At 48.2% G+C, this 26,706-nt stretch overlaps 1 protein-coding gene across 1 annotated transcript in view; it reads right to left on the bottom strand.

Annotated features, from left to right (window-relative positions):
• LOC111142391 (solute carrier family 14 member 2) overlaps positions 1-25,695 on the bottom strand; it is a 52,565-nt gene extending 26,870 nt beyond the window's left edge. The window contains exons 1-9 of the mRNA XM_022495443.1: positions 25,522-25,695; positions 20,132-20,312; positions 18,973-19,162; positions 14,174-14,302; positions 9,992-10,184; positions 5,646-5,793; positions 4,452-4,586; positions 2,658-2,707; positions 1,983-2,157 (exon numbers count right to left, since the gene is read on the bottom strand). Coding sequence (XP_022351151.1) covers positions 1,983-2,157; positions 2,658-2,707; positions 4,452-4,586; positions 5,646-5,793; positions 9,992-10,184; positions 14,174-14,302; positions 18,973-19,162; positions 20,132-20,312; positions 25,522-25,671 — 1,351 coding nt within the window. The 5' untranslated portion in view covers positions 25,672-25,695. The remainder of the gene's footprint in view (positions 1-1,982; positions 2,158-2,657; positions 2,708-4,451; positions 4,587-5,645; positions 5,794-9,991; positions 10,185-14,173; positions 14,303-18,972; positions 19,163-20,131; positions 20,313-25,521) is intronic.
• Between the last annotated feature and the right edge of the window lie 1,011 nt (positions 25,696-26,706).

Here is a 26,706-nt window from a genome sequence, read left to right as displayed (position 1 = left end):
GAAAGAAAGGGAGAAGAGAGAATCTTGTCCAAGTGAACAGAAAGGACTTTTTATATCCAAACAGTTTTCCTGTCCTGGAAATCCAATATAAAGCATGGTTAAAACCCAGCTTCTGGGTGCCTGGGTGGCTCAGTCAGTTAAATGTCTCTGCCTTTAGCTCAGGTCATGATCCCAGGGTCCTGGGGAGCCTGCTTTCTCCCCACTCCACCCTGCTCATGCTCTCTCTCTTTTTCTCTCTCTCAAATAAATAAAAATCTTTAAAAAAACCCAACAAACCCCAGTTCCTATCAGATCTACTTCTTGGGGTGGAGAGTCTCATGGGCTTAAAGGAAAGGAAAGTAGATTTCTGGGCACAGTTTGTCCGTAATGAATGAATGGGGCATCTAGTTCTGTTAACTCTTATTAGAATATCTGGGGAGGCGTCCCCTCCCTTTTGGGTAATTGAGCCCTGTCTGGAAGGGCTGACATCCCTGTACTCCGCAGACCACTTGCCCTTCACACTCCCCTCTAAGCCTAGGGTCTAGGAGCCTCCCTGCACACTGAGTCTGCACACTGAGCTCAGTTTTTCCTTCCTCTCATGGTGGTGCAGCTGCCTGCAGAGGTGGAAGCAGAGTGAGGGGACTGGGGAGGGGTGGTTCCCAGACACTGCTGGGGAAGGAGGGCCTGGTTGGAAACGGCGGCACCAGGTCAAGGAGCCTTGGAGCAGATCTTCCTGATTCTAGTCATACTAATCTCACCTTCCTAAAAATCTTCCACTGTTGTAAAGAACATGGCAGCGTCCTTTGGACCTGCCCTCTGCCCACCAGCTCCAAACCGTTATTGTGGCGGGCATCTGTGTCTGGCACTGGCACACCTGGGCTTATGGGCCGAATCTAGTTTCCCTGTTTCATCAAGTCTTAGAACACAGCCATGCTCATTCACGTATATGTCATCTAAGGCTGTTTTATGCTACAATGACGCAGGGGAGTCTTTGCTAAAGACACTGTAAGTCCTCCAGAACCCCAAATATTTACTTTTTGACCCTTTCCAAAAAAAGCTTGCTGAACCCTCATATACATATAAATGGAGACTGAATGTAAGTTAATGACTGTAATTGGGAAGTCAAGTTATGAACTTCATGGATATTGTCCTTCTACTCAGGTTAACCATTTATTTCAAATATCACAGAACCTCATAAAGCTTCCAACACCCACAGGCAAATAGGACAATGAGATACACTTCTCCAGTTTTTCACACGCTGAGCTCAGATACTTTTCTCAACTGGAATCTCTGCACAAAGATGCTGGTTTGACTTATACTGAGACATGCTTATCCTTCATATTTTTATCCTTTATAATAAAAGTCATATATGGGATTCTCATTTTTATGAATTGTTTCCTGCTATGAGATATCATCTTGCCCATACTCTGACCACTGAATATCCGAGACTGCCTATTTAGACGGTCCCAGTGCTCTAACTGTCCCTGTTCTGACTTTAAAACTCTTATTAGTGTAAAATTCCTCTCTCTTATGTGACGCTGCGTGTCCTCATCGGCCACTAAGTACCTTCAATTCTTGGCTTGTATCCCCTGAATTCCCACCCACTCTGGGTCCGCTTGGGAACCCCTCAGCAAGTTCAGTGTTAGAGCATCTATTATTCAGCTAAACACGCCACGAAGAACATCTTGTGATTATCTTCCCAAAAGACTAAGGAGAAATGTTTTTGTTTGAAGACAATGACATTGAAAGCACACGCCTCACTTCTAACTCTGCAAGCTCATGCCAACTTCCTCTAATGTCGTACGTGGATAGTTACGGCCACTTGGGCAGAGAGAGAAAAATCAGAACGAGGGAAAGGGAGGTACAGGTGTGTTTGGTTCTAACAGGTGCCAGGAGAGGCACGGAAGGGGAGTGCTGCTGCCGGCTGACCCAGAGCTGAGACCACAGGGAGCAGAGACCAGGTGCAGGCAAAGAGCGTTTCTGCCTAGAAGTGAGCTAGTCACCGCTGGGGGACTTCTCTTCTTCACTGCTCTTCACTTTTAGGTAGTAGATGCGGTTGGCCTCCGGGTAGGTGACTTTGCTGAGTGGGAGCTTGTAGATGGCCGGGTTGTTGGTCGTCAGGAGCAGGAAGGTGAGGGTGGACAGGCAGAAGGCCCAGGTGCCTGGTGGCACACCAATCTAGAAGAAGAAATGCTGGGGTCTGAAAATGGTCCTAGGCTCCAGGGGCCCTGGGGGAGAAGGGTGTGTAGGATATGAGGATGGGGATCCTTCTTCCCTAGTGATGACATTGGATTTTGGGTTCATAACATCCGAGGAGTTGGTCTAGGAGTTTGAGATGTTGGTACCTTAGGACACAGTCAGAATCTTTCAATGATGGAGCTGAAAATCAGCCTGGGGATCATTTCCCATATCCAGCCACACACAAACACCTCCACCCGTCCATCTAGGTTCTCCACTGCTGGCTGTATCACTCTCTGGCGCACACACAGCCAACCCCAACATATCTCAGAGGCACAGGCGTGCAGTTGCCAGTCCTTCTCTGGACAAACCTGGATAAACCTTGGCAGAGGCATTGTGTGGGTACTAGCCACCATAACAACTCAGGGTTCTTCCAGAAACTGCAAATGTCCTAAAAGCCCTGGCTGGGGAGGGACATGTTTGGGAGAATCCACACTTACCACCGACATGATGTTGGAGAGGGCTGCTCCCATGTATGCACAGAACAGGGCTGTGGAAAAACAAGGACCACAGAGTCAGCTTCCCAGGGTCTGCCCTCACGCCTCCACAAAGGCAGGGGTCCCGTCCTGTCTTCGGCAACCTGAGTGTCGGCAGCACACCCTGACATCTGGCATAGCTGCACAACATGGTTATGGTAGTTCTCTTTGTGGGTAGGTGTGGCCAATCTCCCGCCACACCGTGTGTTCCCAGGGCAGCGATGAAAGCCTTCCAGCTCTTCCCCACTTCCACGGGGAGTCCGCACTTCCATGCATAGAGTCAGGGGTCAGTAAGCATCTTTTGCTTGTCTAAACTGACATTGGGGATGGTCTGGCCCAGCTGGGTGGCTGGATTATTATCTGTCTCGGGGTTGAGGGGTCAGATTATGTGAGCCCCCAACAAGTCCCCTCCCATCCAAGATTCTGAGCAGCTATGATAGACCTTGTTGGACCTGCACCAAGTCTCACCAAGGCTGGACCTTACTGGTCCATGATCTTGTCTTCAGGAGCCAGGCATCTGAGTTCACCCCAGGATGTGGCCCCTAGGACAGTTAGGGGAGCTCCTCCACACCCCCGTGCCTTTGGACAACCTCCTTCTGCCCCTTCACCTTTGTTCTTTCTGTTCCTCTGTCCAGAACACCTTCTCCGCACCCCCTCTCCCCTGTACCTCCCCAATTCCCACCCTGGAAGTGTTGAGATAAACCCCATCCTCCCCCCAAAGCCTTCCCAGATGGTTCTAGCCACAAGAATCTGCCACTTCTCTGAAGGCCAAAGGCACTTACGGTCTGGGCCTCAAAATATCTGGCACTTTTGACTTGACAAATATTTACCAAGCCTACTGTCTCCCTGCTGGCTGCTGAGGGGAATACAAGGGACATGGAAGTCATTTACAGTCTCCACACATGAGTGGGGAGAAAAACAAAACAAAACAAAAATGTTCTTCTGCTCTTTACTTGTCTCTAGTTTTGCTTGTTAAAGTCCTGCTGTTTCCAGAGAATATAAGCAACTTCAGGGTGGGAAGACTGGTGGGAAGATGGGGGCTGGGGTTTGAATCTTGCTTCTACCCTTAATAGATGTGTTCCATGCCAAGTTCACGAACCCTTCTGGGCTTCATTCCCTCTGCCATAAAATGGGCCGACAATCTATGCCTGGTAGTGACCTTGGGAGGACTGAGCTCATATGTGGTGCTGGGGTGCAGCTATAATAAGGCCTCTAGCCCATTTCCCTTGGGACAGCACGCTGTTTACTCCATGGGGATCAAGCTCCCACAGTCCAATTTTCTGCAACCTCAGTGCTCCCAAGCATGTCACCTCACTGGGTCTTTCCAATAATCCTTTCAGACACCACCGCCTTAACAGTTGTGTGATTACTTCTCTTCTGCTGGATGTGGCTTCATGAGGATGTGGTCACCATTGCATCTTCTGTGCCTAGCCTAGGGCCTGGCACTTAGTGGTGCTCTGTAATGGGTTGTGTGATGAAAATATATTACACCAGGACACTGACACTAGCACATGAGGAAATGCACGTGTGATCTCCTTGTAAACTTCCAACACTGTTGTAATAGCAGTAAGCATGGTTGTGGCTCTATTTGACAGAATAGGAACCTCAAGGGCCCTGGTATCGGGACCCAAGCCACAGGTCCTTGTATCCCTGCTGTTGAGTTCCGATTTGTGGCTCCATGGGTTTCACATAACCAAGTAGGGAGGGAAGGAAGGAACAGCAGAGTGACCTGGCTGCCATCTTTCCCCAGATACCCACCACAGACGAGGGCCAGCAGGTGGGTCTGCCAGGTGAGCGCGTAGAACATGCCCCCGATGGCGATGCAGGACAGGACACAGTTGTAGCTCCAGAGTCCCATGTAGATCGTCTTGAAGGGTGTGGCCACCGTCAGTGCTGTGGGACAAGGTGTGTTGTTTCTGGTCAGTTCCTGGTCCCAGCACAAAGGCCACTTCATGGGTGGTGTCACGTCTCAGGGTGGCCTCATCTTGCCATTACCCCCATCCTCCTCCCTCCTCCCATCAAAGAAGCCTCTACAAATGGCATCTGGTCTTCAGGAACCAACAACCAGAAGACAGCAGTGGTTTCCAAACTGTGTTTTGGAGATTTCACACAGAGGTATGACTACTTCCAAGGTGAGGGGAAGTCAAGGTATTGGGATTCTAGGCCTTCCCCACTCCTTTGGCCACAGCAACTGCATTTTTAGCAAGAAAGCTTTCAGTTGAGAAAGGTCTGCCTCAAACAACTGGGGAAAGTATGTATGTACACATATAGGCACAAGGAGATAGAGAAATATTACAGTGAGAGGGTAGGAGGCAAACAACAGGTGAAATCGGGTAAAGAATGTACGGGGTGCTTTGTGTACCATTCTTCTTTTTGTAATTTTTTGATAAGTTTGAAGTTTTCAAAGAATTTTTTTAAGTTCTTCTTCCAAGATGTTTTTGACAAATACTGGAATGAGTCAACAGGACCCTAGTCCCATATGCCTAACGCCAATTTCTGGCTCTGCTGTCCATCTAGCCATATATAGGTGCGTGTACATACATATACATACATGTAGAAAGAGTAAATCACATTTGTCAGATAGCAACACAAATTTTGAGAAATTATTTTCCTTAAGTTTCCTTGACATTTCGAAGAGTTGGGTCAGTTATACCCCTTGGTCTGCTACGGCTCTCCTCCTCTCTGAGTTCCCCTCCTCCCAGCCGCCAGCTCCCGGGGGCTCAGTGAGCAGCCAATCAGGTCTTCGGCCCCTTGTGTCTCTCTGCATATCCCACTGTGGCAGTCTGCTCCCTTTGGAGACTCAAGAAAGGGGAGAATACATTCCTACCCTTGACAGTGTTCACAAACGTCGGTGAAGATCATAGATCTAGAACATCTGCCACGTGCAGGGATGGAATGACCTCAGGAAGATTACCCCAAAGCCCTCCCTGCAGAAAGGGGACCGTGTCCTACCTGCCAGCATCCCCACGATGGAACCAAGGGTGGCGTGCAGGCAGATGAGCGGCGAGGAGATGAACAGAGCCGCCAGGAACACGCCGCCCGTCCAGGGATTGTCGCAGCCATACACCTGGCCGACCCCGACGGGGATGGCTTGTAGCAGCTGCAAAATCAACAGAATCGGGTCACTGGAGCATGGGAACAAGCTGCAAAGACCAGGCTTTAGGGTCAGGATGGAGCCGTTCCTGGTGGGGCTAATGGGATGGAACGGGCCTGGGGCAGCACCGGTACGCCCATGTGTAAGAGAACTTGGGAGGAAGGACGCCAGCTGGAACAAATCGCTCTTCACTTCACCACCTAGCAGGCATCTGGCATCCCCCATGCGAAGCCAGGCAGGGCCCCCCAACACAGGTGCTTCTGAGGGACACATGGCTTCTGCCCTGAGGGGAGAAGCTTTGAGGGAACCAGAGGGCACCTCCTCTCTAGACTGCCATTGGGGGTTTCGGGGCACTAAGATATTTCCACTAGACTTTCTGAAATCCTACAAGTATTCCAGGAATATTGGAAATATTTTAGGTCATTTTGATGACTGCCTTAATCTAAGGTCTCCCAGCTCACTGACAGCCAAGGCCAGGCTAAAGCCTCTGAACTTGACCTCTAGTCTACAGGTGGTTGCTGTAGGCTCAGTGCTACCTCGGGTGTTGTGGGGTTCTGGGAAGGAGGAGGGACTTCCCCTGCTTCAGGAGCCTCTAGCACTGCAGTAAGGTAACATGTGCAACCTTGGAAAACAGAACAAAGCCAATACCCCTGAGCCTGAGAGTCCTCTGCTGGAGGGGGGGGCGGTCAATGGAGATGGTTAGCTTGACAGCCTGGTGGCCCTTTTCTGAGCATGCTGAACCATCCCTATCTGACAGAGGAGGGGAAGAAGGAAAGGAGGGAGACCGGCAGACCAGGCAGGGCGCTGGCCTGGGAGCTACGGGCTCCTGCCTTCAGGGGCCTCTGCAGGAGCTCACGGCTTGATGGTGAATGTGTCACTTCTTCCTGCTGGGCTCTGGTGTCTGCCTCTCTAACGGGCGGAGGCTGCCTTAGCAGATGATCTTCCAGCTTTAAAATTCTGCCGTCTCCGCTCCATTACTAGGTGATGTGACCTCTTTGAGGGCGGGGCTTCTTTATGGCTGAGTGCATACTAGCCTCATAGATGTGTACTGAGTGGCGCAGGGGTTTCCAAACCTGACTGTGTGGTGGAATCATCTGGAGATTTTTTTTTTTAAACATATAATGTATTATTTGCGCCAGGGGCATAGGTCTGTGAATCATCAGGCTTACACATTTCACACTCACCATTGCACATACCCTCCCCAGTGTCCCTCACCCAGCCACCCTAACCCTCCCTCCCCCCAACAGCCCTCAGTTTGTTTTCTGAAATTAAGAGTCTCTTATCACCTAGAGATGTTTAAAAAAAAATGATGCCTGGCTCCTCCCCAACATTGTGACTTAACCGGTATGGGCCTGACCAGGGCCTCAGGAGATTATCATGGGCAGTGAGTTTGGGGACCCCCAGGTTAGTTCCACATAACCTACTGTAGGTGCTGGGAGTTCACTGGACCTCTCCCTTTCGGTGAAATTTTGGACTTTGTAACAATCTGATTTAATTCTGGAGTCAGTCTGATTTCTTTAGAGGATAGTGTTTTTGAGCTTTTAAGCTTTACCCATCCTTGTCTCCAGATAGGTGGCCTTTCAGTCACCGAGCCCCATTTGGGCCAGAGCCTATAGCCCTGGGCTGGCATGACAGCATGGGGGTGTGGCTTATTTAAGGGAGCCCCGAGAAAGCTTTGTGCAAGTTCAGGGAACAGCTTCTGGTGGGGAAGGGGTTAGAAGTCTACTCAGTAACTGCTCTATGACTTCCCCACATCTGAGGAATGCAGGCTGCTGAGGGGGTTCCAACTCCCCCCTTCCCCCTGGGAACACAGGTTTGAAATGCAAGCAGTCAAGAATGAGAGGAATGAGGGACAAGTAGCCTCTGAATGGAGCCTGGGTTCAGAAAGCTGCTTCCTCTGCCGGGATCCATATTTTAGTTTGGTGAACTGTGGCCCCAGGGCTGCCTCCCTCCCCTCCACCTGCTTTCCAACACTCTGGGGTGAAGGTGTGAAGGGCAGTCGGGTGTGCATGGAAATGTACTGAGCACCGGCCTCCTTCCTACTCCCTACCCCAGACGATTCTCCAGTAAAGACAACAGTCTGGATGAACAAAAAGGAAGTCATTCTCATCATTATTTTAAAGAGAAGGAGGGAAGGGGTGTTGGGCTGCAGATGGTTTGGAAGAAAAGGAGCCGGGGTTCAGAGCAGTGGTGTGGTGGGGAGCTTGGATGGTGAGCTTGGATGGATTTGTGGATTTGTGGATGACTTGGATTTGTGTGGCCTAACACTTTCTAGTTATGGTGAAGATGAACAAGAGGCCCCTCTTGTCTGTGGCTCTCCCCCATCAGCAGTCCCCTTGCTGCCGGACTGCAGAGCCTCACAGTGTGGGGTGGCGGGGGGGGACACCGGGGCCCTTCCCTTTGGCAGTGCCACTTGGAGCCTTGCCTCGGGTAGGGCTTAGGGACAGCAGGTCTGTGTTGCTAAGGCAGTGTGCCTAACTGTCGGACGAGGACCACCGACGATCCTATCAGAGTCAGGGTTTTGCCCCTGCTCCCATCCCTTCTGTTTTCCACTGGAGAGGCTGGGCTTTCCCTTCAAGGCCATTCTCTCGGATTTTGACCCTGACCCTGACTCTGATCATACCCGAGCCCCGGCCCCAGACAAAACTTTACGAAGACAACATCTTTAAAAAAAAAGGTTTTGTGCGGCTGGCAGCTGCATCTGCACGAGGGGCCCGGGAGCCTTTCCTGTTCCGAGAGGCTTCGCGTCAGAATGCAGCCCAGAGCCGCGCTGCCCGCCCTGCCCTGGAAGCTGTGGTCCTGGAGCTGAGCCCCCCCGGGGCTTCAGTACATCTAGACAACAGGCGCGGCGGGGGGGTGAGGACTCAGAAATCAGGTTGTCCCGACAGTACTGAGGACATGGGTTATGTCTGCAAGCATTCAAAAGGCAATCATAGAAACGATATTCTGAATGACTCTAGAAAGTCAAGCCAGAACCAATGGGGGAAAGATGGAGGGGGTTGGATTTTGGGGGAAGGTAGAGAACACTCTAGCACTTAGTAAAGACACCCAATGAGGGCCGGACTGCACGGGGAAGCAGAGCGTTCCCCTCACTGTGGGGGCTCCGGCCGAGGTGCCTGTGCTGCCTGGGATGAGGCAGGTGGCGGCTCGCAGCCTGGGCTCTACAGCAGGCTGCCTGGGTTTTACGCTTGGGCACAAGCTGCACTTTGACCCTGGGCAACGAACTGGCTCTGTGCCTCTGTTTTCTCATCTGGGAATGGGGATAGTGACAGTCCTTACAGTGCTGGGCTATCATGAGGGCTGGTTAGACGAGTCAGAAGCCGAGGGCTTGGAACAGTGTCCGGTAAGTAATAAACCGGCCCTCGTGTGAGCGCTTCGCTTTCTCTATTGTGCATCAACAAGGCCAAAGGTTACAATTCTATATATTTAATCTTATGTTAGATTTTTGTTACATCTCTTCATCCCCAGTGTCTAGACATCAGGAGGATAAATAAATATGTACATTTATGATAGGTGGACGTAAAGCAGAGTTTCTCAACTTCAGTATTATGGCATTTGGGGCTGCAGAGTTCTTCGTCATGGGGAGGGCTGTCCTGTACGTAGCAGGACGTTTGACTGCATCCCTGGCTTCTACCTGCTCGATACCAGGAGCACCCCTCCCCCCAGTTTAGACAATTTAAAAAGTATCTGCAGACATTTGCCCTGCTCAAGAGGAAAAACCAGCCCTGCTTGAGAGCCACTGAGATGGAAAGTACATGAAAATTCATCCCCATCTTCTACTGATAATATCTTTAAAATCTTAATTTTAAACATTCATTTTGGTGTCTTTTTCCATCTCATTAAGTATTTCTCCCTGAACCCCACTGCTGCGTAGCATCAACTTGGCACTTGTCTGTGCACTTGTTTACTGTCTGTGTCCCCATGGGGAGTGTGCACTGCAAAAGGGCAGAGAGGCTGTTGTCCTTTTACTCCCCGTGTACTCCTCGTGTCCGATAATGTGCCGGCACCTATCGGGTCTTCAGTGAGGGTTTGGTGAAAGAGTATAGGGAGCTGGCATGGCCCTTCCCTGTCCTGCCCTCGCCCATGGTCGTCATCTGCAGCTGCATCTGGAGAAGCGGAGAGCCTGGGTAATCCACAGGCTGGTTACGGAGAAGCTGTGTGATGGAAGCAGGGGTCCCAACTCATCTGCCACTGGGGAACTTACCAAGGGCATCTCCATCTCTGTCCAGGTGATGTTGGGCACTGAAGACATGGGCTCCACCAGCATCGTGGGGAAGAAGAGGTTGTAGTGGCCAGTGGCTGCCAGGTACAGGGTCACCGCCATGTTGAAGGGCAGCGTGAAGACCGGGAGGTCCCACCTGCTGAAGATGGAATTCAAGGCACTGGAAAGAAGTGGGCTGAAGATGAGAGGGACAAAGGTTATTCTGTGCTCATCCTATCCTTAGGTTTATACCGTCTTGTCAGGTCTGGCCACAGTGTCACCCACTGTCCCCTCTCCTTGGCATGGCCATTCCCGACTCCTTTGAGACTCTAGTGGTCCAACTTATCTGGAACTGGGAATAAAGTGTTTGATTTAAGGTGACTCTTTGAGAAGCAAAATTTTAAAGTGTTATACTTTGTTTTGAATAGAAACATTTATAAATTAAATATCTCCTTGTTTCTTAAACCAAGAAAACCAAACAAAATGTCATCCTTAGAAATACCATGGATTGCCTTTGGATCATCAAGATGGACAACAGCTACTCTCCTGGGCTGTGATAACATTGTAGAAGTCTGTCCTCGTGGGAGGCAGCTGCTATGGCATGCACAGGTCATGTGCGGGCTTGGATTCAGCTCAGATGTTCTGAGCTACTCTGGAAACCACCCCGTGAAGACAGAACCTTTGGTCGTTTGTGTCCTCTCTCTTCTTAGCCTCTTCCTTGGGAAGAGCATGCATTTTGGAGGCAGACAGAGCTGGGACCAAATCCTAACTATTACACTTACTGAGTGAGCAGCACCAGGCACTGAAGCTCCCTGAGCTGTACTTTCCTTGAAGGGACCAGCCACGGGAGACCCCAACCCCCCGCATCTTCCACACTTAGCGAGCTGCTGGACGAAACATGAAGGAGTCACGTGATCTGACTGACTGGTCTCCCTTCACGACCATGAGTCTCCAATGGGCATTTAAGACTGCTTGAAAACCCCACCACACAGCTCTAGCAAATGAACTCTCCAGCTTGCTGAGACAAATATTTCACATTTTCTCCTTTTTTCTCAAAACTTCACTGCTTCCCTTTAGTTTCAGCTGAGCACCTTGCTTTACTTCTTTGAAGGAACAGAAATGACGAGATGGGAAATGCTTTATTTTCCCAACCACGGGCTCCACACACTCCAATGGCCCGGCTCCCACACCTTCTTCCTCTCTGCCTTTGGCACATCATGAGAGTGTCCCTCCTTTATTTTGCCAATATATTTCAGGATCCACTCCGTCTTCAAGACTTCAGTACTGCAGCTTCAGTCTCACCTTTTTCTCTAGATCATTCTCGTAAGTCTAGAGCAGGCTTTAGTATCTTCTACCTGTAAACATTCTCCTCCTCTAACCCGATGTCCCCTCCAGAGAGTTTGCCCCATTTCTCCACCGCCCTTCACAGCAGTTACTGCTCAAAAGATTGCCATGCCCCATCTTTCTACCCCCTTTCTTTTCTGAACCCACTCCAATCCCATGTGTGTTCTCCCCACGCCACAGAAGTGGCTCTGGTCCAGTTCACCAATGACATCTATCCTGCCAAATCCATGGCCATTCCCTGCTCCCGTCATTTGACAGCGGGACACTCCCGACGGGATTGAAACACCTTCTGTTTGTGCTACCACGACTCTGCCCTTTCTTAGCTTGCTTCTTGCTTCTCCGGCCACTCCTCATGACCTCTTCTTTGTGATTATTCCTCTCCTCTGCCAAAGGGCATCCAAATATTAGAAGATCCATCCTATGGCTCTGCCTTGGGTCTTCTCTTTCTTAATTTTTACTGGGGGATATCCTTGACTCCCATGGACAAAATATCTTCTGTATGCTTCTGCCCTCCAAATCTTGACCGTATCACAAAGTTCTGGATTTGTACAACTACTTCGTAGATGTTACGTAGAACATCTACGTAGATGTTCGTAGATGTTACTTCGTCAACATCTCTCCTTGGAAGTCTACAGCCTAATATATCCGAAAGGACTCTTGATCTGTGCCGTTTCCCACCACCAACCTGTTTCTCTCCGTGTCTTGCCCATCAAGCCAGGTGCTTAGGCAGACTGAAGGAGTACAGTGAATCTTCTTTGCTTTCTTACCCCCAGTATTCTGTAGCCTCCCAGTCAGTCCTATTGCCCACACCTTCCTTAAAATACACTCTAAGCCCAACCATTTCTCCCCACATTCCTGTGTATCACCCTTGTCCAGACCATTCTCAGTTCTCTGTGGGTTCCTGACGATGCTGCCAGCATCCACTCTTGTTCCAGTTAAAATCCTTTCTCCACATGGCATGAGTGATTTATTTAGATTTAAGTCATATCCTATCACATCTCTATTTAAAACCCCTTTAACTGCTTCCCATGACAGTTGTAATAAAAATCAAAAAGCTTGCTGGATCTTCAAAGCAAATGGGGTCTAGCTCTCGCTTCCTTCTGCCCTCACCTCCTGCCACTCCTTCGTTCACTGGGCATAACCCCCCGCCCCATGGTCTTGTTTCCTGGACATGGGCACTCCTCTAGTTGGGGTCTGCATCAGATCTTCAGAGGGTAGCTGCCTTTTATCATTTAGGTGAAATCACCCCCGTGCCCTCTACATAGTGGCCTTCCCTGACCGCTCACGTCTGGAATCACTGGACTCACTCTCTGTCCCGCTCACCCTGTTTTGCTTTCCTCACAGCACTAATCAAATCTTGACAAGATCTTTTTAATTAATTACTTGGGGACATTATTTCTATCTTTGTCAAGAAGAACACAGGCTCCAAGAGGATGGAGACCATCTCTTGTTCACAAGTACCCCAGCATCTAGAATAGTCCCTGCACATAGTAGCACTCAGCAAATATTTATTGGCTAAATCTGGAAAATGGCACTACTGATACCCACCTAATGGGCTGGATTTTGGCTTCTACATGACCAGATTAGCGAACACACTGGAATCACCGCACAGATTTGGGTCCTGGATGCTTTTTTGTCTATTAAGTTGGGGCATGGGGGTAGGGGTGGGGCACTGTAGACAGACGGCCACCGGGGACAGAGTGCCTGTGGAACTTGCTCAGAAATCTCATCCGTGTTGTTCTAACCCAAATGTGTGCGAATGAAGACAAGGTCTGCTACCCCGGACATAGGGGCAGGTGGGGGCATGGAAACCCCCCCAGAAATGACTACTGTAGCTTTTTGTTCCAGTGGGCTTCAGAAAGACAGAAACCCTAAGAAGAAACATAAATTGCCCAGAATGTTTAACGTAATTCATTTACAAGCACTACTAAAAAGTAATAACTCAGTACTTAAACTAAATTAAACTAACTGGTTTTAGTAACTCCAGGAGCCAAGGAAAGCCATGGACGTCTTAGAGATGTTAAAAATTAGTCAGCCTGTCTTGGAGCCGCAGGGTACAAACTGGAAGACGCGGGTCCCTTCAGGCTCCTGCCCTCTGGGGCTGGCAGGCCTGCGAGTCAACCCAGCCTCAGGCACCACAGACCAGCGGAGAAGGGATGCGGGTGAGCTAAGGCCTAGCCCGCCCAGGCTCCCCACGAATACTGGTTCCCAAGACCCTTCCTCCTGACATTTTTATTCCTTTGCAAAATGACGTGATTGTACAGCAGGATCTTAACTAATGCTTCTCGTTCAAAGATTCTGTGCTTTCATTATAGACATTCTGCTCCAAGAGTGATTCTGTCCCAGGTGAGTTTTTAGCTTTTCTGTCTTGGTCAGGACATGGTTTAGATGATTCCCGTGTAGCCTGGAGGCTCTGGGTTCATCATCAAAAACTTTGTAAAAGTATGACCTGGGGCCAGTTACTTAACCTCTTCATGTCTTGGTCTTCCCTCCTGTAAACTGGGGACAATAGTAACCTCACCTGGCTTAGCTCTGTGTCTGACTTGTAGGAAATCCATAATAAATGTCAGCCTTTATTATTAAAACTATCATTCAAGGAAGATTATTAGCACCCTAAAAAACCTTTGCTTATTGCTGCTCTAAAGGGTTCCTGTTATTCCAGAATAAAAAAATGATCTGCTGTATCGCAGTCACACTCGTGGATCTTCACTGGGTCCTGTGGGACAAACCAGTCTGATGATGAAGCCCTGGGCTCCAGGGGGTCCAGGCCCCCGTCCAGGGGAAGATGTAAGCACCTCAGGGCCCTGTGGGTCTGTGAGCAGAAGGAATGAGGGGTCTCACCAGGTCATGGCCGTGAAGGTCACAGGAAACAGAAGCCACCAGTAATAGTCCCACTTCTCGGAGAACACGGCCAGGAGCAGTCCCACCAGCATCCCATTGTACCCGTGGAGGCCGGAGGCGATGGCAGACCTGGGGGGGAGGGGGAAGAGACAGTTTGCCTTTTAATTTGGTGGTGCTTGTAGGGCACCCTTGGGACTCCCAGGAAAAAGTCAGCTTACTCCTGATTCTGGGCAATCTCGTGGCTGCCAGCACCTTCCTACACTTGGTCTTAACCAAAAGGCCGAGAAGCGATTGCCAGTACCTTCCTAGATACACCCCTCCCCACAGCCCCGATTACCCTTGCTGTTCTAGAATTAAGTCTTCTCACTGTGTCTGAGTTCACCTCTTAGCTTCTCAGGGGGGGTCTCGGACTGCTAAGTACAGTGGGGGATCGAACAGAAACCTGAGGTGTGACACTGGGGATGGTGTGTGTGTGTACAGGAGACAGTGAGAGGGGAGGAAGAGAAAGAGGAGGACAGAGTGCATTCTGACTGCAGACTGCATTGTGTGAGCTGTACTTGTGACCTGTCCTCCCTCCAAGGAAGACAGTGTGTCCCAGAGTGGAGGAGCTGAGCCCGCTGGGGATGTGTCCGTGCCTCTCCCCTCTGCAGGGCAGGGAGAGGCCCAGAAGTGGGCAAGAAGCCAAGCCTGAGTCTATTCTCCCTTCATTTCATCAGGGAAGTCTATGTGCACCTAAGCCTCTCTCCCGGATGCTAATGAACACTGTCCTTGATCCTCGCTATAACTCTGCTGGCTGGGAGAGGGGAGTCGGGTGACCGAGGGACCAGGCAAATCACTGCAAGACACCTGTTGGAGCTTGAGCCTTGTCCCCGCCCTTGACTGGAAGTTGCCCAGGCTGGAGCTCATCTGTCTGACAGCACTGTAATAACAGACACCAGCGTCTGTCTGGTGCACAGAGGGCTCTAGGCCCTGCCTAGTTGTGGAATGCATGTACGTGAATGCTAGAGTTCTTCACCGAGTGACCATGTGTGCCCAGCAGAGGCATCTGGAAGCAGGAGCTCCCTGAGAGGGAGGGAGGGAGCTCTGGCGAGGGGATGGCTCCTGCTGGGCAGAGGCCATGGCTTAGGTCTGGAAGGAAGGGGGCTTTCAGCTCTGCAGGGGCCAGGAGATCAGCTCAGCTGGATGGGGGAGAGTGGGAGCAGCTGGAGGGCGGGAGGGGGCGTCATTATGGAGTTGCCAACAAGAAAAGCCGAACACATGGCACTTGTGGGGGGACACTTGCATGGGACATGGGACAGTAGGTGGGCTGCTCCTGAGGCCATGAACATATGGAGCAGCTGGAGACGGGCGGGGGTTGGGAGGGAAGACCACTGGCGCTCAGAATGTCCTCGGGACTAGAAAATCTATCTGAAAAGCAGAAACTCATGTTTGGGAAAAATACTTATTTTTAGATGTGTTTGCATTTATCTACATTTTCCCATTTCTGTTTAGTGTTAGAATTTAGTACTTTTTTGGTTTTAATACCAGTTGCTTCAGGCAAACTGAGCAAAGACGCCTGGCCCCTCCTGGGAGCTGGCCTGCAGCCCTAGGGACAGAGTGTAGGGGGAATAGTAAAAACAAGGGAGTCCAGGGGAGACAAAATCAGGGCCACATCCAAGGGCTCCCTCCACAGCTGCCCCTCCCTGGAGATGTCCCCTCTCAGAACACTCCTCTACCAAACCTTTGGTGGCTTCTGGGTTTGGTTGTCAAAACGAAACCATTACCTCATGTCCCATTCTGACCATCAAAAATATTAAGGTAGGTTTAACCCCAATGCCAAAAAGGTCTTCATTAGGACCACGTTCCATCAGGACAGTGAGGCATTAGTGTTGCTGACCTTGATGAGTTCCTCTCTCTGAAGCACAGTGTCTGGGCTAGTGGGGATAATGTAGCAGGGATAAGGGGAGACACGGGGCTAATGCAGGAGGTGGGGAGTAGGACCGGTGGACAGGAAGTAGGGGAGGTCATGGGAATGGGGTAGGGGAGTAGGGCTGGTGGTGAGGGTCCGTGGTGGTTATGATTAGAACACGTAGCTGTGTCAGCGCTTTCTTGGTGAAGGCAGGGTTCCTTGGAAGGATGTGCATGTGAATACAGAGTAGGGCACCTGGACCTTTGACCCGATGGTGTAGAACACGGTGCTGACCTATCAGCAACTAAGCTGGGGTCTTTTCTAGGCACTGTAGTAGAATACGGAGCAGTCAAAAGGGACTTCCTGTCCTGAATGTGCTTAGAACATTGCCAGCGAGAGAAGCCTCAGAAAGCAATTAGAGAACCATCCCATATAGTTATTGAGGTATGTTCTGGGCTTGTCCAGTGAGAAAGGAGGGTTCAGAGAGCACTGAGTTAATCAGGGGTGGCTCCCTATAGGAGGGGGATTTGAAAGGATGGCAGGATTAGACAGGCAGAAGCGAAAGTGCTCGACTGGGAAGAGTGGGATGCTGAGTGGGAGATGTGGGGGGACCCAGCGGAGAAAGCTTTGGAAACCAAACTGGCACACAGTTGCCTTAGGGAAGATGTCTGGGAGGATTAGGCAGGTGTGGTGGGTGTCTCCGCTGGAATCCTGAGGTCCATGAAGCAGCTCTTTGAATGGCCTGGCAATTTTACCAGTAGATTATGGTTGGGAAGAAGGTCAGAGAATCAGACTGTCAGCGCAGGAAGGGACTCTGGCTCCTTAAAGGTGAGATAGTAAGTCGCAGCTCTCACCAATGAGGACAATGGGGTCAGGAGGGGAAGCCCTAGCCCAAGGTCACATAGCTAGAGAGGCAGTGGGCTGGACAGAGTTCAGGTGAGTTTTACCAAACGGTGATAAAGCAGTGAGACAAGAGTTAATTCTGCCATCTGCCCATGAGATGATGAGGAGGAATAGGGAAACTACTGGTTGAAAAAGAAACACAAAACCCTGGCTGGAAACCCCCCCCCCCTTTTTTTTAATTTCTTTTCAGAGTAACAGTATTGTTTTTGCACCACACCCAGTGCTCCATGCAATCCGTGCCCTCTCTAATACCCACCATGGAGCCCATTTTTTATGTCACACACCAGATCTGCACCCCAAAGAATTCAGCCTCTCAGCATCCAATTTGGAACGGCCTCCTAGCTTGCTGGAATCAGCGTGGTCCCCCAAGGCCACCTGAGAGGTACATGAACGGCTTCTCAGGGGAGACAAGTTGACTCACAGATTTGCCTTGGTGGCATCTAGATGTCAGGTGGGCCTGGAGGAGGTGTGATGATGGTCACACCACAGTCACCTCTGATTATGTCCCACTCTCTGGGTTTACTAGGGAGCCGAGCCTGTGGCCTTGCTGTCCCTGCTGTCTATGTGACAGAGAGAGCACTCACCTCAGCCTGGAAGATGCAGACCATGGGTCCCAGCTCGAGCCCTGCCACCCACTGACTGGCACCCTGGGTAAGCGCCTGGCCTCTCCCAGTTGTCGTTCTCTTACTCGTGAAGTGTGGACCCTCTTACCTTCACTTTCTGCCTTGGGCAGTGGCGGTGAGAATCACATGAAACAAGGCATGACAGTGCTTCTCAATCTTTTTGACAGAAACCCATGGTAAGGAGGGAATATATTTGGTAGCATGACCTAGTTCTCTCTCTTTGTCCCCCTCCACACTTCTCCCACAAATACAACATGTCCCAACATTAATGAAACAAAAATTTTGCAAAATATCTACTACATATGAAAGACTCTATTTTAATTTATTCTATTTTTTTAATTTTTAAATTTTTTAAAATTTCTTTTCAGTGTACCAGAATTCATTGTTTATGCACCACACCCAGTGCTCCATGCAATACGTGCCCTCCATAATACCCACCACCAGGCTCACCCAACTTCCCATCCCCGCCCCCTCAGAAAGCTCAGATTGTTTTTCAGAGTCCATAGTCTCTCATGGTTCATCTCCCCCTCCAATTTCAATTATTTTAATTTTTAAAAATGCTGTTGACAATTAATTCATGATTCACAAATGAATGCATGACCCCCAGATTGAAAAACACTAAGAATTTGGGCAATCCCAAATGTCTGCGATCATCAGAAGTACCCAGAAGGATATTGTTAAAAACACTCCTTCCCAGACCCAGTGAGTGGGACTATCTGAGGGAACAGAAGTGGTTGGCTGAAGAAGACACATTTCTTAACAGTCAGCCCAGGTGATTCCAGGCATCAGGAATGTTTAGGAATGTTGGAACAGCATGGGGCACAGTCTGAGGAAATGCTCCCTTAAATAAAATGCTACTTGTTCTTGTTCCTGAATTTTGTGGAAACCAGTATGGGGGTGGGGGGCGGTGCTGCCTCCTGCCTCCACTCTGTGCTCTCTCTTCTCCCTCCCTCCTCTCTCCCAGATCCCATGTTTGCAGCTCAAAGGTTGCCCTCTCTCATCCCCTACCAACACTCAGAGAGAGACGTCTGTCTTTTCTGAGCTCTCCAGTATATACTGTCTCTTATTATTCTGAGACATTTCTTGCCTCAACTAGACTATAGGCTCCATGAGGGAAGAGCCTCTTAAGTGTTGCTCTGCATCTGCCTCCCAGGGAATGTTTCCGGAAGGATCTACAGTCAAAAGAATTCTAGTGCTGTCACTTGCTATAAGCACAGGAGTAGTTTAATTCTGTTTAATTCTACAGAGAACTCCAGTGACTGGTTCAAAGTTGATGTTCGGGAGATTTTGGGCTGGCTGGTAGGATAAGGTTGGCTAATCACTCACGTAAACACTTCTCTATCTGTTCACCTCAAGACCCTGAGACCACCGGGTCAGGGACCTACCTGTCCTGGTTCAAGGAGAGGGCAGTTAAGGTTGAGACCACTGCCCCTAGGCCCCCAGTAATCGTCCACCAGGGATTCTGGATCAGGAGTCCTATGAAGATGATGAGTCCGCTGAGAGGGTTGTTGACAAACATCACCTGGGCAGCCCCCCTCAGGACCCAGTCGGTGAACTGGAGGGTCAGAGGCTTATCTGAAAGACAGTGGCAGAGCCATGAGCAGGGGCCGGCCTGCGCTTCCCGGCTGGAGCACTGGCTGGCGCGGCAACCAAGGCAAACAGGGATGCACGGGGCCAGGACGCTTCCTCTCCTTCGGCCTGGCACGCGGCCCCAGTCTCTGAGTGGCGAGGCAATCAGTCCACAGTGGGTGTTAGTTTTTGCCATACAGACTGAGGCACCGTGCTGAGACCAATTTAACGCCGTTCCAGCCATCAGCTTGGTTGGCAAGGAAGCCTCGGGAGCATTCCAAGGGAAATTTATTGGTCCAAAGGAAGGGGTGAGGTGGGAAGGAAACTCTCTTTTTGTGTTGTGCCGTATGGCTCAGTTGAGAGCTGTATCTGAGCAGCAAAGAAAGGAGTCTGGAGGAAAGGAGCTGGGAAGGAAATGCTTTTAGCCCAGCGCTGCAACTGCATTGAGCTAGGACTGGGCCGGGGGCAGGGGAGAAGCCAGGCCTAGAAGAGGGGACATATATTCTGCCTCACTCTCTGGTTCGGTTTCCAGGACAGCCTCTACAGGTGTGGGTGAGGAGGATAGGAGTGTTTATTGCAGTATTTAGTTGAGGGGCACTAGGACAAGAAAGACACAGAAAGGAAAGAACGAACCTTGGAACATGGGGGAAGGCCACGTCCATATCTTCTCGGCACACGATAAATAGGTGTGGAACAAGGGAAGGAACGACTGGGGAATGGCTTATATGTTGCTAAGGTGGTTGTCTTGAACCTATTCCGTGTAGGGGTGAAGAATTTGCAAAGAACTAAAATCAGTGAAATACATTTAATTCTGAAACCACGGGAATTCCAAGTCATTGGGGTACCTCAGACCTACAAACAGACAACTGGGCGGGAGCACGCCAGCTGTGAGAGTTCTTGCACTGGGTGGGCGAGGCAGCAGCTTCGTCCAGTCAGGTCTCAGGGAGGCTCTTTCTTCCCTGGGTGTTTGCTTACCTTTCAGCCAGCTCCTGTACTCCTTCATCTCCCCCGTGAGATAGCCCACTGCTTGGAAGAGGCTGATGCCCCTCACGCCGGCAGAGCCTTGATGGGCTGCCCCGCTTTCTCTCCTTTTACTCCTTTCACTGGGTTTTTCCATTTTCACAATATGGCTGTCTTCATTGGATGACCGGAGATCCTTTTAAGAGAAACCGTGACAAACGATCATATAATACAGCTTTCTGAGAGCAGGAGCACTTGGGGATAGAGAAGCTTGTCAGCTGTTTTGATAAAGATAAATGATCATAAGACCCTTGTCCACTCTCTACTGCTGCCCAGGGTGTGCCGCACGCAGGCCAGTCTTCCAGGACGACTACACATTCTTCACTGCAGGGTTTCGTAAACGTTTGCACTGTGGATCCCTTCTGTCAGCTTGGCAAGACCATGGACTTGTTTTCAGAATCGTGTTTGGAAATGAATAAAATAAATAGGATTGCAAAGAAAACCAGTTATATTTAAAAATAAAAAAGTCTGTGATAGACATGCAGGTGCAGCCAATCCAAAACCTGTTATAATTTTAAAGTAGCAATGAGTGAGGACATGGGGCCAGCACAGACCACATGTCAGGCCGTAAGATAAATAAAACATTTTTACAATAGGGGCGCCTGGGTGGCTCAGTGGGTTAAGCCGCTGCCTTCGGCTCAGGTCATGATCTCAGGGTCCTGGGATCGAGCCCCGCATCGGGCTCTCTGCTCAGCAAGAAGCCTGCTTCCCTCTCTCTCTCTCTCTCTCTCTCTCTGCCTGCCTCTCCGTCTACTTGTGATCTCTCTCTGTCAAATAAATAAATAAAATCTTAAAAAAAAAAACATTTTTACAATAAAAAAAGTATAAATAAATTTAAAGGCATTGAAATCATACAAAGGATGTTCTCTCTCTCTCTTTTTAAAGATTTTATTTATTTGAGAGAGAGAGAGAGAGAGAGGGTACAAGCAGGGGGAGCAGCAGAGGGAGAGGGAGAAGCAGGTTGTCTGCTAAGCAGGGAGCCTGACTCAGGTATCCATCCCACAACCCTGGGTTCATGCAGGCAGACAGTTAACCAACTGAGCCACTCAGGCATCCCTGTTCTCTCTCCTCTTTAAAGATTTTAATTAATCTCTACACAAAAGGGGCTTGAACCCACATCCCCAAGTTCAAGAGTTGCACACTCTACCAACTAAGCTAGCCAGGTGCCCCCAAAGTATGTTCTTTGATCATGATGGTGTGAATTTAGAAATCAAAAGCAAAAGGAAATTTGGGAAATAATGTGGCAATTAATCCACGTGCTCCTAAATAATCAATGGATCAAAGAGGACATCAGAAGAGAAATTAGAAAAATACTTTGAGATGAATGAAAACAAAAACACAATCAAAACTTAGGAGATGCGGGACGCCTGGGTGGCTCGGTTGGTTAAGCAGCTGCCTTCGGCTCAGGTCATGATCCCAGCGTCCTGGGATCGAGTCCCACATCGGGCTCCTTGCTCATCAGGGAGCCTGCTTCTCCCTCTGCCTCTGCCTGCCATTCTGTCTGCCTGTGCTTGCTCTCTCTCCCTCTCTCTCTCTCTGACAAATAAATAAATAAAATCTTAAAAAAAAAAAAAAACTTAGAAGATGCAGTTAAATCAGTGTTTGAGGGATATTGTAGGTGTAAAGATCTATATGAAGAAAAGAAATATCCTGCAATGACAACCTAACCTTTTCCTTTAAGAAACTAGAAAAATAACAGTGAACTAAACCCAAAGCAAGTAGAAGGAAGGAAAAATAAACACTATCATGAAAATAGATGAAATAGAAAATAAAAACTATAGAAAATCCATGAAACTAAAAGACCGTTCTTTGCAAGGGTCAGAATTGACCAACCTTTACTATATTGACCAAGGGAAAAAGAGAAGATTGAAACTATCAGAATCAGAAATGGAGAGGAGGCATTACTACCAATCCTCAAGAAATAAAAAGGGTTTTCAGAAAAAGGACTCTAAAGAAATGAATAATTGTATGCTAACAAATCAGATAACCTAGATGAACTGGATACACTCCTAGGTAGATAGGCACAAGCTATCAAACTGACTCAAGAAGAAACAGAAAATCTGAACTTAATTACAACAAAGTAAATGAGTAAATTAGTAGAACAAAAACAAAAACAACAAGCAAAACACTTCCCACAAAGAAAACCCAAGTTCAGATGGCTTCACTTGTACATTCTGCCAAATCCTTAAAGAATTAATAAATCTCAAAAACTAGAAGAGAGGGCAATACTTTCTAGCACATTCTATGAGGCTAGTATTACCTTAACACCAAAGCCAGACAAAGACATCACAAGAAAGAAAATTACAGATCAATCTGCTTTGTAAATACAGATGCAAAAATCCTTGACAAAATACTACCAAAACAGATTCAGTAGTATACAAAAATAATTATGGCCAAGTGGGACTTATTCTCAGAATTCAAGACTGTTTCAACATACAAAAATCAATAATTATTAATATTAATGAAGTGAAAGAAAAAACCCACATGATTATCTCAATAGACAGAGAAAAACCATTTGAAAAATTCAACAACCTTTCCGGATAAAAACATTTAGCAAATAGGAATAGAAAGGAAATTCCTCAACTTAATTAAGGCTATTTACTAAAAACCCATAGCTTATATGTAATGGTGAAAGATGGAATGCTTTCTCTTTAAGATCAGGAATGAGAGAAAGATGTTGGTTCTCAGTCACTTCTGTTCAACATTGTACTGCAAGTTCTAGCCAGAGCAATTAGGTAAGAAAAAAACAAACAAAAGGGACCCAGATTAGAGAGAAAGAATTTAAACCATCTCCATTTGTAGATGGCACATTCTGTTTTATGGAATCTTCTTAAAAAATCTATTTAAAAAATTCCAAAAGACTATTAAAGTTAACGGACAAGTTCAGCAAATTTGCTAGATAGAAGATCAACATATAAAAATCAATTTTATTTTTATACATAGGCAATGAACAATCCAAAAATATAATGAAGAAAATGATTCTATGATCGCATGAAAAAGAATAAAATATTTTGGAATAAATTTAACAAAAAAGGCCTTGTATACTAAAGATTTTGTATAAGTTTTTTTATACTAAAAACTACAAAACATCAAAAGAAATTAAGGACTTAAATAAGTGGAAATACATCCTATGTCCATGGATTGGAAGACTTGTTAAAAATGTCAGTACTCCTTAAGTTGATCTACAGATTTAATACAATCCCTATCAAAATCCCAGTTGTCTTTCTTTTTCCTACAGAATTGGAAAGTTGGATCCTAAAATTAATATAGAAATATAAGGGTCTCAGAATAGATAAAGCAGTCTTGAAAAGGAAAATAAAATTTGGAAGACTCACAGTCTTGATTTCAAAACTTACTACAAAGCTATAATAATCAAGATAGTGTGGTGCTGGCATAAGGACAGACACATAAATCAGTTAAATAAAGTTGAGAGATCAGAAATAAATTCATGCAGTACGGTCATGGGAATGCCAAAACACTTCAATGGAGAATGGATAGCCTTTTCAATAAACGGTACTGGGGCAGCTGGATATCTACTTGCAGAAGATTGAAGTCAGACCCTCACTTGACACCATATTCAAAAACTAACTCAAAATGGTTGAGAGACTTACATGTGAGTATTAAAATATAAAAATGTTAGAAGAACATAGGATGAAATCTTTGTGACCTTGCGTAAGAAAACGGTTTCTTAGATATGACACTAAATGCATAAGCAATCAAAGTCAATATAGATAAATCAGACTTAGAATCACAAACTTTGTGTTTCTTTTTTTTTTTTTTAAAGATTTTATTTATTTATTTGACAGAGAGAGGTCACAAGTAGATGGAGAGGCAGGCAGAGAGAGAGAGAGAGAGAGAGAGAGGGAAGCAGGCTCCCTGCTGAGCAGAGAGCCCGATGCGGGACTCGATCCCAGGACCCTGAGATCCTGACCTGAGCTGAAGGCAGCGGCTTAACCCACTGAGCCACCCAGGCGCCCCCAAACTTTGTGTTTCTAAGGACACGGCCAAGACTGTGAAAAGACAGAGTGGGAGAAATTATTTGTGAATCATATAATGGGCAAGGGCCTAATATCCAGAATATACAAAGAACTGTTACAACTCCACAATAAAAAGACAAAGGACCCAACTGAAAAAATGGGCAAAGGACTTCAAAAGACATTTTTTCCCTAATAAGATATACAACTGGCCAGTAAGAGCATGAAAAGATGCTCAATATCTTTTGACATTAGGGAAATATAAATCAAAATCACAGTGAGATGTCAGTTCACATATACCCAGGCCATTAATAAAAGGACAGTAACAAGTTTTGACAAGGAGGCGGAGGGACACGACGTGTACACTGCTGGTGAGAACCCAGAGTGATGCAGCGACTCTGGAAAACAGTCTGGCAGCGCCTGAAAATGTTAAACGTAGAGTTACCATATGACCCAGGAATTCCACTTCTGGATATATACCCAAGGGAAAGAAAAATATGTATTTGCACAACACCCTTTACACAAATGCTCATGGTAGCGTTTTTTTGTAACAGGCAAAAAGTGGAAACACCCAAATGTCCATCAACCGATGAATGGGTAAATAAACTACGGTATACTCACACCGTGAAATATGGTTTGGCCATAAAAAGTAATGATGTACCGATTCATGCTACGACAAGAATGCACCTGAAAATATTACACTAAATGACAGAAGCATTTCACAAAAGCCCGTATATTATATGATCCCACTTACATGAAATGTACCGAAGAGGCAACTCCACAGGGACAGAAAGCAGATGGGAGGGTGACAGGTGTGGGGGAGGGGAATGCAGAGTGATTGGTAATGAGTGTTTTGAGTTTCTTTTCGAGGTGATGAAAATATTCTGGAATTCACTGGTGGTGATGTTAGTGGACTTTGTAATTATGCTAAAAACCAGTGAAATGTATATTTTAAAGGGCTGAATTTTACGGTATATCGATTGTATCTCATTAAAAACAAAACTTTAGTGGTCCTGGGTCCCTCTCCACTGTATCGGTTCAGGCAGCGTTAAAACTTGCCTTTGGACACAGGCCTTCCTTTGGGAGCCAATGATAAGGTAAGTCAAGGGAGCAGGTCTAAGGGGAAGGATCTGGGGGACTGGCTGGAAGACTGGTGTGTGAGTGTGTGCATTCCCTACTTGTCTTTAAAATCGTGTTGCACACAGAACCCCATTTTCCATCATAGGCCAAATAGGACCAAGCAGGGGTGTGACCCTGTGCTGACTGGGGACAGAACATCGCTGGGCAGTGGCCCTTCCGTGCCATTATGCAACGTGTGCCCTCCTCCTCCTCCCTCTACCTGGGAAGCGTGCTGGGAGGGACACTCCTCACCTTCTCTTCGGGCATCTCCAGGAGGGGCAGTGCCGGGTGTGTATCCTGGGGGCTTGAGGGCCAGCTCGGGTTGGTAAACTCTGACTCATAGAGTTTGCATCTGCTGGAAAGAGGCTCGGCCAGGAGAGGTCTGCTGTGAGTATCAGACATTTCCCTCAGGGGGTGGTTGTTCAGAGGTCCTGCGACTGAAGAGGAAAGGGGGACAAGGGTGAGTCAGGATGGGGCCCAGAGGGACTTGGCTGAGCCTGGCTGGCGTCCTCGGGAGGCATGGGGCCAAGCGCTGTTGCCAGGGGGGGTCTAGAGCCATTCTTCCACCAGGGCGGTCCTACCTTTCAAAATGCCCCCATTCTCCCACCTGCAGAGGACAGTCCTTTTCTGCTATGAAGTGTTCCCTGACCACGCAGTGGGAACAGATGCCTCTCTTTTTCTTCTGGTCATGGAGACATTTTTTCTCTACCTTTTATATTATCCATTGTGCTGTTTTACTGTAGCCATTGTAAGCACACTTTCTGTTTGATAGCCACACATGGACCTGAGTCTTCCAGTAGAGTGGGGCTCTAAGAGAAACCCATTTTCTTACTTGCTGTGGAGCTTAAATTGATTATGGATTATGGGCTACCTCCAGTCCCCTCCCCTCTTCCCTCTGCCCTCAGTGCCCTTTCCAGCACCTTCCCCCTCGTCCTTCCCCAGGAACAGTACTAAGGCAGCAGCCCTGGTAAGATCTACTAGAAGCTGTGGGTGCCAGCCTGGAGGTCCCTCTGTGTGGGGCTCCCTCTCCCTTCACTACCCAGACCAGAGCTCAGGCCATGACCAGCTTGTGGAGCAACCTTTGCCCGCGGTTCTGTTTCCTGGTTCACTATGGCTGCCGCCTAGTAGAGCTTACTTCTTCCTACTCGGCCACCGTAGCTGTTCTCTTCTTCAGCCTCCTCCAGCTCAGGGATGTCCTCATTTACTTTACCGTTTCCTTGACAGGTGGATTTGGATCTGCACGATCCCCTCTCAGTATGACCTAGAGTTTTCCCTAGTGTTCCCTGAGGGCTCCCCCGAGTTGCAAGACAGCATATCTTTGGACAGTGTTTGCAGATCCCTAACAGGGGTGCCAGCCTTCCTCATGCTTACCTCTGCAGACACTGCTAAGGGACTGCAGGTTTCTCTTCCAAAGAGGAGGAAGTCCCCTTCCTGGGC

This window comes from Enhydra lutris, unplaced genomic scaffold (genome assembly GCF_002288905.1).
Source record: "Enhydra lutris kenyoni isolate GAN:26980312 unplaced genomic scaffold, ASM228890v2 scaffoldscaffold8, whole genome shotgun sequence".
NCBI lineage: Eukaryota > Metazoa > Chordata > Mammalia > Carnivora > Mustelidae > Enhydra > Enhydra lutris.
The sequence above is the reverse complement of the archived record's forward strand: the minus strand, read 5'-3'. Positions and strand labels throughout refer to the sequence as shown.